Source organism: Myotis yumanensis, unplaced genomic scaffold (assembly GCF_028538775.1).
Source record: "Myotis yumanensis isolate MYYU_CA2020_CCGP unplaced genomic scaffold, mMyoYum1.0.hap1 SCAF_8, whole genome shotgun sequence".
Lineage (NCBI taxonomy): Eukaryota > Metazoa > Chordata > Mammalia > Chiroptera > Vespertilionidae > Myotis > Myotis yumanensis.
Window position 1 is genome coordinate 47,773,619 of NW_027223759.1, and position 12,314 is coordinate 47,785,932.

A 12,314-nucleotide genomic window follows, 5' to 3' on the forward strand; every position below is an offset into this window, starting at 1 on the left:
TAAAAACCAGCCGTGCCACCTCCTCCAGAAAGCCCTTCCTGCCTCTTTCCTCCCCACCTCAATCTTCCCTAGGACTATTTCAAAGACAATAAACTTGAGCTTCTTCTAATTAAATTCAGTGCTCTCGCCCCTAGAGGTTCAATCCAGTCCTTAATACAAATAATTGATTCATTCAGTAGACATTTATTGGGGTTTACAGAGCACCAGCACTGTGCTGAGCCATGGGGAAGAGAAGATGAAGACGACAGGCCCAGCAGCCAAGGCAGTGGACAGCTTAATAGCAGAGAGAAATCCAAACAGTGAAAACAGCAAGTCTCCAAGTGCAGCAGTAGAGAATGACTCAGTGCAATCAGCATGTCAAGGAGAAAGCAACGACATTGAATCCTAGCCCCTCATAAACTGCAGGAAACAGAAAGACCAGGATGTGCAATAAAACACCAAAGAGCCCCCTCTCCATATTTGCTCTGAATGTGGGAATATACAATGTTCTCGAGCTTTCTCTAACATGGTGCTGTTGAAATAACACAAGCCTCCAGATTTAGGAAGATTTGGGTACAAATTCCAGCTCGGTCGCTTACTAGCTGTGTGACATGGGTTGTTACTGCATCTCTCTTTGCTTCAGTTTCTTCATGGGTATGAAAGGTTTTAAATACCTAGCATACTACAAACATTGGCTGTAAGGATCAACTACAAAGGTCCTATTACAGGATCGGGAATAAAACATAACCTCAGTAAACACCGTTTTCCCCTTCTTGCTTAGGATCTAATTCTCCTACCAGCATTACGTGTCCAGCACATCTGCAAGAAACCCTAATGTTATGTAATCATATGTAAGATGAAAATATAAAATGTCATGATCTCTGTGGCTAAATACAGGGGGGACAGATATTATCAGAACCCTGAAGAATTACGTGATAGGTCCAAGACTTGTGCACTAACCTTTAATGCCAATTCTGCTGCTAACCTCTCTGTCACGGTGCTCCATCACCTCTCTTGCAATGTATCCTCCGAAAAACAGTATCATGAACTTCCCACATCAGGAAGTTTCAACCTTTTCATCTCACAACACACATAAACTAATTACTGAAAATTCTGCCGCACATCAAAAATATATTTTTGCTGATTGGACAAAAAATAGATATAATTTTGATTCATTCACACTGGACGGCTATTGTTGTGTTGCTGCTGTCAATTTTTTTGTTTTGACAACCTAAGGGAAAAGAGGTACTGCCTGACTATTTATTTAAAAAATTCTTGTGGCACCCCAGTTGAAAATCTCTATTCTATATAGCAACTACTATGAGATGGTATATAGGCTAAATAAAAAATATTGTCCACATTTAAAATCATTTTTAATATATTTTTATTTATTCTTTTATTGATTTCAGGGAGAGAGAGATAGAAACATCAATGATGAGAGAGAATCATTGATCGGCTGCCTTCTACACACCCCCACATTGAGCCTGCAACCTGGGCCTGTGCCCTGACCAGGAATCGAACATTGACTTCCTGGTTCATAGGTCGATGCTCAAACACTGAGCCACGCTGGCTGGGCTTTAAAGTCATTTTTCTACAATTACTTAAATTCTCTCAAGTCAAGACAGCCCAATGGACACTGCCAGCAGCCTGACTAGCATTTAACATGAAAGTAATTGGCCTTAATTGCATTTAGTTAAGTTTCCCATCTGATTATGAATTTAAATTTGGGGAGGCTTACAGAGAAACCCCAAAGATCTGCTTCCCCAATAGTCACTTGGAATCTGCTCAAATCTTCCCAAAGGGGAAATGGCTGAGCCTCCTGCTACTTTGTCCACATGCCCACCCTCCACTACCACCACCTTATACACCAACATTCACTCCTCAAATGACTAGGTACTATATTCCAACATCGGGAGTCAAGTGCATTGCACCAACTTTTAAGGCAATCACAGTCAAATTAGTAATGGTTGAGGATTCTCTTAGGGCTCCTGTCTGCCCCTTGCCAAGGGATGTGGCCGCCATGAGCTAATCACAGGGGGGCAAAGAGCCAGAGGGAAGCAGAAGGTCTGGCCCTGGAACAGCAGGAGGCGGAGTAAAGAGAAGGACAGAAAGAGAGAGCAAACCAGACCAGATTCCCAAGAGGAAGCAACAAAGTGTTTCCTTCTCAACAATCTAAAATTAGTTCTCCTGATGGCACATTAAGATACAAGACCCAGAAAGCTCCATGGCTAGGGCAATAAGGAAAAGGCCCTAGAAATAAGTCACATCACTTAAGTATCACAGGTTATACAGCTCCCTATCCGACGTCTTGACCAGCTTTACTAATAAGGAGAATCAATTGCCCTTGTGAGTCCCACAAGGTCCGAAATGGCTGTTTACTCAACTTTGCAGCCGCAGGCATGGAGAGAAGCACATTATATGTAACCCTCATTTGATTCCCAAATGACCTTGTGAGGAAGAGTCATTTGTCCTTTACCGAAGAGGCCCCTGGGACCTAGCAAAGTTAAATTACTCACTAAGGGTACCATAGCTTGAGCCAAGACATGAACCGGGTACATTTGATTCCCAGCCTCAAATCTGTTCAAGGTCAGTTGCCTCCTTAGCACATAGGAGGTAACCAGTAAATATTACATTTAACTCAAGCTTCCAGACTGAGGCCACGCTGGCCCTTCCCACAGCTGATCAGACTGTCCTGGCTCTAGCACAGGTGGCTCTACTAAAGCCAGCCCTACTGGGCTCCACGCTTTGCTCCCTCTCCCTCCTGGCAGAGGCAAGCTGTGTCCTCCTCAGAATCACCTGGCAAATTTTAAACCACTGTGGCTCAAAGACATTCACTGTGTGTTCTGACATTTCTCATGTGGTGCTTCAAAAGCCCTGGCCTCTGCAGGCACAGTGGGCATGGGTCCCTGCTGAAGTAGGACACCCTTTCACATCCTCTTCTATCACACATTGCTGCACAACAGCAAGCCCAGGGCTCTGGCCCTCTGAACCCACATGGGTTTGGCATCTTTTTCTTGTGTGTAAGTAAAGTCCACGTTAACAGCCCTGTGAACTCACAAGGTCACGTGGTTCTGTCTCCTTGGAGTTCCACAGAACAAAAGAGCTTCCTCTAAATTGAGAACCTGCTATCCTTGGATCTCTCCTCCCAAAATGACAAACACCAGAGCTGCCTCTGGTAGGTAGTGTGCCTGGGGGGGGGGGGGGGGGGGGGGGGGCCACACTGCCAGGGCACGGTTTTGACACAATACTAGCTATTTGCTGCTGCTCCTATTACACCAGCTTGACTAACAACTGGCTGTGTGATGGTGTTGACAGTACCTGACATTCACCACCCCTGTGTGTGCCACACACTTCTCTACACTGTATAGACGGTAACTCATTTATTTAGCCTTCACAGGACCCTATGAGGCAGGCACTACCTGCCCATTTGACAAAGAAAGAAACTGAAACTGAAGGGGGCCAAACACCTGTCCCAAATACCCCAGAGGTTTTTCCTAGAGAGAAGACTGGAACTCGGACTGCAGGGCTCCAGAGCTCCCCCACCACACCACTACCCTGTCCCATTAGCCTCGCTGCAAAGCTTGTTGTGAAACCGTGAATGTCTTCCAGTGTTATGTGAGTATAACAAGGATTGCATAATTGCTTATATGTGATTTCATCTGCCAGAAGCTCTAGGTAACTACAGAGAACTATACTGAGTTAACCTGAGCAGTGCAGGAATACACAACACACACACACCCCTCTCAAACATCTCCAAGCCACCTCAATTCACAGGCGCTACGAGCCACACCCATCTGGTGTCACAACTTGCTCTCCGATTTTGGATCATCTTCCTTCCTCTGCTTCATAGACATTATGAGCTGTAACCCTTCCAACACTGTTATAGACAGAATTGTGCCTCCCAACGTTCATACATGGAAAGCCCTAAAGTCCAATGTGACTGTATTTGAAAATGGGGCCTTTATGGAAGCAACTGAGGTTAAATGAGATTCTAAGTTTGGGGTCTTAGTCCAATATGATTGGTGTCCTTATGAGAAGGAGCATCAAGGGTGAGCATGCACAGAGGAAAAACCAAGTGAGGACACGGGGAGAAGGTGGCCAATAAGAAAAGCCTCAAGAGAAACTAACCCTGTGACACATTGATTTTGGACTTCCAACATCTAGATTGTGAGAAACAAATTCCTGTTGTTTAAGCCACCCCTGTCTGTGGGATTTTGTTATGGCAGTCCTAGCAAACTAATACCCAACAGCAACTTACAAGCAAACATGAGGTTTTTTTTAAAGGTAAACTATTTTTTAACCATTTAACATCTGTAACACTATACTCCTGTTTTTACTAGGTTCCTAACTCTTTTTTTAATGTCACTGATGAAGTTTTTGAGTGTTGTGTCCTGACTCATTTTTCTCATAAGCCATGTGTTGTTTTGTTTTGTGTTGTTTTGTTTTGTTGTGCAATTTTGTGGAATGCACATCATATTATAGCACAATTGACTGTACTGCCACTCAGAGAATAGTGACTTATGGATCCAGAAGACAAGGCATAAAACATAATGTTTCTATAGTCTTCTTCAGACACTCTGATGAGGTGGGTTCTATAAAAAAAAGTCTCGAGAAGGGCAGGCACCAAATTTAGATACAGAGCATGTATGTATATTTGTGTGGGTACATAGGTAGACTACAGTCCTGTATAAGTAGAAAAAGTTAAAGTATTAATTTCTGCTTGATAGGCTTTGGAGGATTTTTCTCTAAATTTTACAAACGTTTTATATATCTCCTATAATCAAAGTTGATTATAATGATTTTCATAATTTTGTCCTAAATAGGAAAAAAAAACTTTTAAAATAGATTAAACAACAAAGAGAAATGATGTATAAATTCAAAATATGGCAGGTGAGAATTAAATAAGAATATTAGGCTTTAATAAATTCAGTTATTCCTCAATTTACTCTGTCCTTTTTTTTTTTTTTCATCTTCACCTACGGATATGTTTATTGATTTTAGAGAGAGAAGAAGGAATGGAGAGAGAGAAACATCGATGTGAGAGAGAAACTGCATCCCATACATGCCCCGACTGGGGATTGGACCTGCAACCTAGGTATGTGCCCTGATTAGAATTGAACCTACAACCTTTTGGTGTACAGGATGACATTCCAACCAACTGAGCCACTTGGGTAGGGCAATACTCTGTCCTTTTCATCACTCTCCAACTCCATGTTGAACAAAATTATTGGAAAAATTATCTACAGAGCCTTAAGAAAATGAATATTTAAAGAGAACTGACCAACAATAGTGAGTATGCAGCCAGCTTGACCAAAGTACAGCCTCTTTGATATTTTTAGCAAAACTATGTTTTCCTTAATTAGCCAGTACACATGGATTAGAGGCCTAGCCATATGCCATCAAGGAATGTGAGAGGCTTGATTTAATTGGAAAACCGAGTTAACTTGCTACAGATGGTAGGTCTGGAGTGGAAAGAGGGAGAAAGGTTTTAAGAGCTTATTCAAGGCAAAAGAATAGACTGCCTATAGTCAGGTTCATCAATCTTCATAATGTTTGTAGTGAAAGCGACACTGCCTAAGAATACTAATAAGTTCAAAGAGGGCTTGATTGAGCTAAATGAAACTGCATTAAGGCACCATGTCTCAGGAATATTAGAGACAGGACACACTAATTACAGAACTGTCATAATGCTTCTATTACATGGCAACACTCTGAACAATGGATTATTGTGCCTGGTGCTATAGGAACACATTCTCTTTCTTGAAACTCTGAAAAAACTGTTAATAATACTGTAATCCTAAAGTACTTAGCAAACTATGGCTCGCCAGCCAAATCCAGAAGGCCATCTGTTTTTGTACAGCCCATGAGTTAAGAATAGTTGTAAAATGTTTAAATTGCTGGGAGAAAAAATTAAGAATAATGCTTCATGACACTTGAAAATGATGACTTCAAACTTCAGTATCCATAAATAAAGTTTTATTGAAAACCAGCCATGCACATTTGCATTGTCTGGGGCTGTTTTTGTGGTATAACAGCAGAGTTATAATTGTCACCAGGCTTGAGTGGCCTAAAATATTTACTTTCTGGCCATTTACAGGAAAAGTTTGCTGACTCCTGTTCCAACGTCAAAACTGACCTGAATACAACCCACCGATTAAAAACCACTGGAAATAGTCAAGAATAGCCTTCAACACCAAGACATTCACTGTCTCAACCAAATTTGAACAATAATGAGGCCAGAGTAACTATGTACTTTGCATGATAGAAATTGTTCACCAACCTAGGGATGATTTTGTATTAATGAAAAAAAAATCACCACCTTCACAGCAACAAAACAACTCAACCTTATACTATTCAAGACCTAAGTGGTTGTCCCCCGAATTTACAATTAATTTTTTTTCAGATTTATGATCAGCATTTGACACACTGCCAATCATGTATCTCAGTACTGATAAAATGAAGACATCACTTTTCTTATTCTCCTGTTCTGAAACCGTATCAATCTCCAGCATAACTTTGATGGTGAACTTTGTAAAAGATGCTCACATCGTGATCTAATGGAGAAAATCATCAAAACTGATTTTTTTTTTTGGCAAATTTTGTCCATCAGTAGTGTGGAATATGGAAGATTCTAAAGCAGTTTACAAATATGCAGTTGATTTTTTTTTCAAACAGGTGAGTGAGTTATAAAAACCAGACAATTTCCTGAGATCAAAAACTGATCTGAAATAAAGGAATATGAGACTCAACTTGTTTCCTGTACAACCCCGATTTTCACCCCTCAATTATCAGGCTCCACTTCCGTACTGAAGTCACAGACAGCACTGCTGATTTGTCCAAATAAAACAGCTAACAAATAAAAGCAGTGACCGAGTTGGTGGCATGAAGGCAACTGGTGAAGCCACTCATTTCTCATGCTGAGCTATCCTTAGTTCAATGGAATCACAAATTAAGAAGACCACAGTCCTTTGCAGAAATGAAGACACAATTTCAAAAGGTTCCCAGATTTTGGTCATTGTACTACCACTAGCAGAAGCATACAGATACAGAAGCACTGGGGGATAATTTTAATCAGCATCAAGTCTAAAATGGAATTCCTAAACAAAAGACAATCTTGGATCCTCGTCTTACAGCAAGTCTCCATACGGATCAAACTTTAATCCAAAGAAATTACCACTAACCTGTGAAGCATGACTATTCCTTCTCCTACATTTCCAGGTTATCATGTGGGAGATTTATCTGTCCAGTCAAATAGAGACTGCTGAAATGAAAGCCACACATAATATTTACTCCCAGATGTGTGCTATTAAACCTACTGCACAATATTACAAAGTAATATGCATAGGTAAGGAGAGATTGAAAGGAAAGCCTTTTACTCCGAAAATTTATCTCTGCCCCTTCCTGTGTCACCCTGCAGATATTTTCATTTCAGATATTTACTTTTATGTTATCCAGCTATTGTTAGAGGAGGAAGGTGAAGCCTCAAAGCCTGAACCCCCAGTTAAATGGCTCCCACTCAGAGCCAGTTTCTCCTAAAATGTCTCACATGACATCTCATTTTTATAAATTCTTTACTCCCTCCTGAAAATCTCTATTTCAATTTCCAATAAAGATTGAAATGCTTCTGGAAGAAATATTCATCAAAACAAACACAGCTGTAAATGACTGACATCAGCATAAAGAAGAAAAAATACCACGTCAATGTTTCAACACATTACTTGCTGAAAAGCTTCTCCTACTCAGTCCTTCTGCATTCAATGGGTGTGCCCAAAATTGGACATGCCAGCAGATGGTTATAAGCACTGTTTGTCATGCATCTTGGTGCATTCTACACTGCTGACAGATGAAATACAATTCCCCTGGAGGGATGCTATGGTTTCTAAAGCAGTACTTACATAACAGAAAAACTACAGAATCTTTCCATTGGGGCCCTAGATCTATAAGCTCCAAAGTTGTGTTGTCTTGCTTGTTTAGTAGATTTGAACAGTAGTCATCTCTTCTCAGAGATTAGTGCTTCTTAACCAGAGATGCGTGTCATCAGTATTCAGGATATTTCTTCCAAGATATGCATGTCCAGACCCCACCCGAGTCCCCACACTTAATCAGACATGCTGGTGTGGGCCTGGGCATGTGTACGTATTTCGGAAAGCTTACCAGGTGATTATGAAGTGCATCCCTGGTTAAGATGGCTTTCCCAGATTATTTTTTAAAGTGGTGAGGAAATAACTGTGACATACATGTGTGCATGCACAGAACTATATAATTCTGTTTTATTTTTCATGGTGCTATCTAAATGTACTTCTTTGCTATCCCATTCTTTCCCCCTGGTTTCTGCTTCTGAAATTGGCTTGGAGCAGTCCATAGTTCAGTAATCTCCCCAGATAAATTTTAGGTAAAGTCCATATATATTAGACACTCTTCATTGGGTGGGTGGGGGGGGGGGGCATTATGCCAACTTAGATCAGCAAATTCTTCCAAAACAATGTCATCTGAACATAGAGCTATTCGACAAATATTGATTCAGCAGCATCTACATGTTGTGGTAAAGGCAGAGAAGAATGCAAGAAAAACAAGATGTAGTTCTTGTGCCCTCAAGGAGCACATATGATATAATTAGGGTGAGACTATATAGACAAGCTATGAAAAGATAAATAACCACAGAAGTAAACACATGACTCGGTATTAAGTGACTAGCTCTTCCCAACAGTCACAACACATTTCCGAGAGGGCCTGGGGTTTGAAGAATGGATATGGGGTAAATGGGTGAGGCAGAGGAATGTAGAGGTTCCCAATCAGGAGCATGGAACAAACCAAGGCAGGAAGGAACAAAGTATGGACAGTGGAAACATAGCCCTCTGAAGAAAGGGGTCATCTGGGTAACTAATATCAAACAGATGGAGGCCAGACTGTATCAGGCTAAGGAGCCTAATATTAATCCTATAGTTGTAGGAAAATCATTAAGGGTTTAAAGCAGCAGACCATGGAGATAACAATATTTTAGGAAAATGTAAAATTTTTTTTGCAGCAAACAAAATATCTATGAGTATCAGGATAAATAATGGGACTTACGAGACCCATCAGGACTGGGGCCATTGCAGTGACTTTACAAAGAACTAATGGATCTCAGGGGCCAGTTGGTTTACTTCCAGCCTGTAGCAGAATAGGAGCATACAAGAATAGGAGAAAAAGAGAAGTCAGGAGTAGCAGCACATCAGAGTTGCCAGTTGGAGATGACTCAGAAGAAACATTTGCACTGGACACATGACTTTGGAAGAAGTTGTGAGAGAAAAGAACTCCTTTTACACAGAGGATGGAAGGTAGAAAGAGGGAAATAAGAGATTGAAGACTGAATCTGGAGAAGTGGCCCATTAAAGACCATAAGGAAAATAAAGAATAAATGATGCACACAAAAGTCCTCAGAAAGGCAGGAGAATCTATTGTCAACCTACAGGGCAAGGGAGAACAGATTCAAAACAAAGTTCAACAGTCTTCTGCAACAGGGTCAAAGGCCACTGGTAATGACTCAGTTCTAGTCCCAGCAGCCCATGTGTGTGCTCTAACCCACAATTGATCTTTATCCTTTAATCTTTAGTTACTGGCTGTGCATACCAATTGTTTAGCACACATATCTGGTTATTTTTTAATACCTGTCTTGACGCTCACATATTCAGATATTACATTTTACACGACACTATTATATGTAAGCTACCCAAGGGAAGAGATCATAATTGATACCTTTATGCACTCCCAATCCCCATATTGTGCCTTCCCATTGCCATGCCTCTAGCAGTCATTTAGAAATATTTTAAATTCCAGAACATTTTAAAAAATATGTTTTTATTGATTTCAAAAAGGGAGAGAGCGATAGAAACATTGATGAGAGACACATATCCATTGGCTGCCTCCTCCACACCCTGCATTAGGGATTGAACCTGCAACTCCAGGCATGTGCCCTGACCAGGAATCGAACCAGGGACCTCTTGGTTCATAGGTCAATGCTCAACCACTGAGCCACACCAGTTGGGCTAATTCCAGAACATTTTTATCACCCCAAAAAGAAACCCCATCCTTGTCAGCTGTCGCTTTCCAACCCTCCATCCTTGCCACTGGCAACCACTGATCTGATTTCTGTCTTAGGGATTTGCCTGTTCTAGACATTTTCTATAAATGGAATCATACAATACGTGGCCTTTTGTGACTGGTTTCTTTCCTGTAGCATAATGTTTTCTTTTTTAATTTAAAACAGATACATTAAATTTTTTGATTTTTTTAAAAATATACAAAATAAATCTATTACTAGATTGTAGATACAAAATAATTAGCCATTTACATGCAATAAACATCAATATTTCAAGAAAAACAATTTTAAGTATAACAATATTTTTAACTAATTGAAATATTTTTAACTAAGTAACAGTAATCATCCTGGTGATTGTGGTGTGCAGGTAAGAAGCAGCTGAATTCAGGGAGAAGACACAGACACTGGTATAACGTTGAGCTTTGCCTGTCGAAATGGTCCATGGACCAGCATCATGGCCTGGGAACTTGCTAACAATGCAATCTCAGGTGCCATCCAAGAACTACTGAATCGGAATCTGCACTTGAACAGGGTCCAGGTGACTGCTTCCTACACACACGGATGTAGGACTCAGCACAGTGTAGAAAGGGCTAGCACGGAGTCACCAAGTAAGTCAGTGGGAGCTGGAGCAGATGGCACCTGAGCTTCAGTGTGTGGGCATGTGCTGAGACCCTACTTGAACCCTACTCAGACCTGCAGCTCTAGGATGGAGCCCTGGCCCTTTGGGTATTGGCAGGACCAGGACAGGAAGCAATCCCAGCTTCTGAGCAGGAGCCCAGATGCATAAATCCTTCCTCCATAATCTGCCACTAACTTCAATTACAGGAAGGGCTTTGCAGATTGTATCTATGAGGCTGTTTTTTCCATGTTTTATAAATATTCTGACCTCCTGAAGACCCTGTTTATGCACCCCATGTTTATCCAGCCCTAGGATTTATGACACTATTCTGCCTCTCACTCATTCTCCTAGAAGATCAGGTTTCCCTTTAAGCTTTAGATTACAATTGCTAAAATACTTTTGGGGCATAATTGAAAGCCAGACCTGAAAATGTAACTTTAACCCCAATTAGAAAGAGCCTGCAATGGAGGGAGCTACACTGACAGCACTTCTGTTAAATGACCAGTTGTCAGGACAAAGCTCCCAAAGAAAGGAAAGAACAGTTAGACACAGGCACCACGTATCCCAGAGGAGGAAAACCAACTAGAACAACGAGGCAGAATCCTCCTTTTGTGGGGGGTGTGATCAATGCTTCAATATTCCTTTCTCTAACTTTCCTATAGATACGTGTATTGAGTGTCACCACTTCAAAATACCACTGTGCTAGAAGAGTTCTCACTGGGTCTTCTATCATTTTTAACAGCTTCCTTGAGATATAATTTACACACCATAAACTTCACATTTCAGAAATAGAAGAGGCTTTCTTTCCATGCCCCACCTTCAAGCAATGCTTCATTAAACTCACCCAAGAATATAATACAGCCATTTCTTAAATCTCCAGGAATATAGGTCATCAGTGTGACCCTCTGATAATATATCCTAGTATTTCAGCTTTACCATTAAATTTTTTTTATCAGTGGAAAGAACATCATGACAAAGTCTACTCTATGAAAATTCAAACTATACATGTAATGACTTTTAGTGCTATATTTCAAGTGGCTGACTGAAAATTCCATTGTAGGTTCTGTAATATGCCTACTTTGTAGGAACTCCATGCAGAAGCCAACTTCATTTATTGCATCCAAAGTGGAAACCACAAACTTGTACCAACTATTCCCCCAGTTTTCATGGACTATTTTCCCCACCAGATGGCTTTTTAGGGGCCGCTGGAGCCTGGACCAAGCCTTTATTTTTCACCTCAGGGATGGTATGAGTTACTATGCAGGTGTTTCTTTCAAAAAGAAAAACAGCAACTTACATGCTCTCACAGAACCTCGTCAGTGTGCTTGGCTTCTCCTGGTTGCGTCTTTGTCTAAACCAGCGCTGAATGCTGCGAACATCCCAGTCCAGCTGCTTGGAGAGGCCTTCCAATCTCTTCTCATCAGGATGCTGTGAAACAAGGTACCAGGAAAATCATTTCCATCTTCACCAAAAAGAGATAGGCCCTTGTCTACAGTTGAGATTAAAAATATATATAATCTGCTACTGAGATTTCCATATTTACCACTGAGGATGTAGGCCTTCCATTAGCAGTGTGAACGTAAATAACCACTTAGGACAAGAGAAGTTATTCACTGTGAAACAGCATTGAAAAATATG

At 40.9% G+C, this 12,314-nt stretch overlaps 1 protein-coding gene across 2 annotated transcripts in view; it reads right to left on the bottom strand.

Moving 5' to 3' along the window:
- Window positions 1–12,314, bottom strand: part of CERS6 (ceramide synthase 6) — a 271,370-nt gene that overhangs the window by 179,225 nt on the left and 79,831 nt on the right. For both annotated transcript variants that reach the window (XM_070422810.1, XM_070422809.1), the window contains exon 3: window positions 11,974–12,104. In XM_070422810.1, coding sequence (XP_070278911.1) covers window positions 11,974–12,104 — 131 coding nt within the window. The remainder of the gene's footprint in view (window positions 1–11,973; window positions 12,105–12,314) is intronic.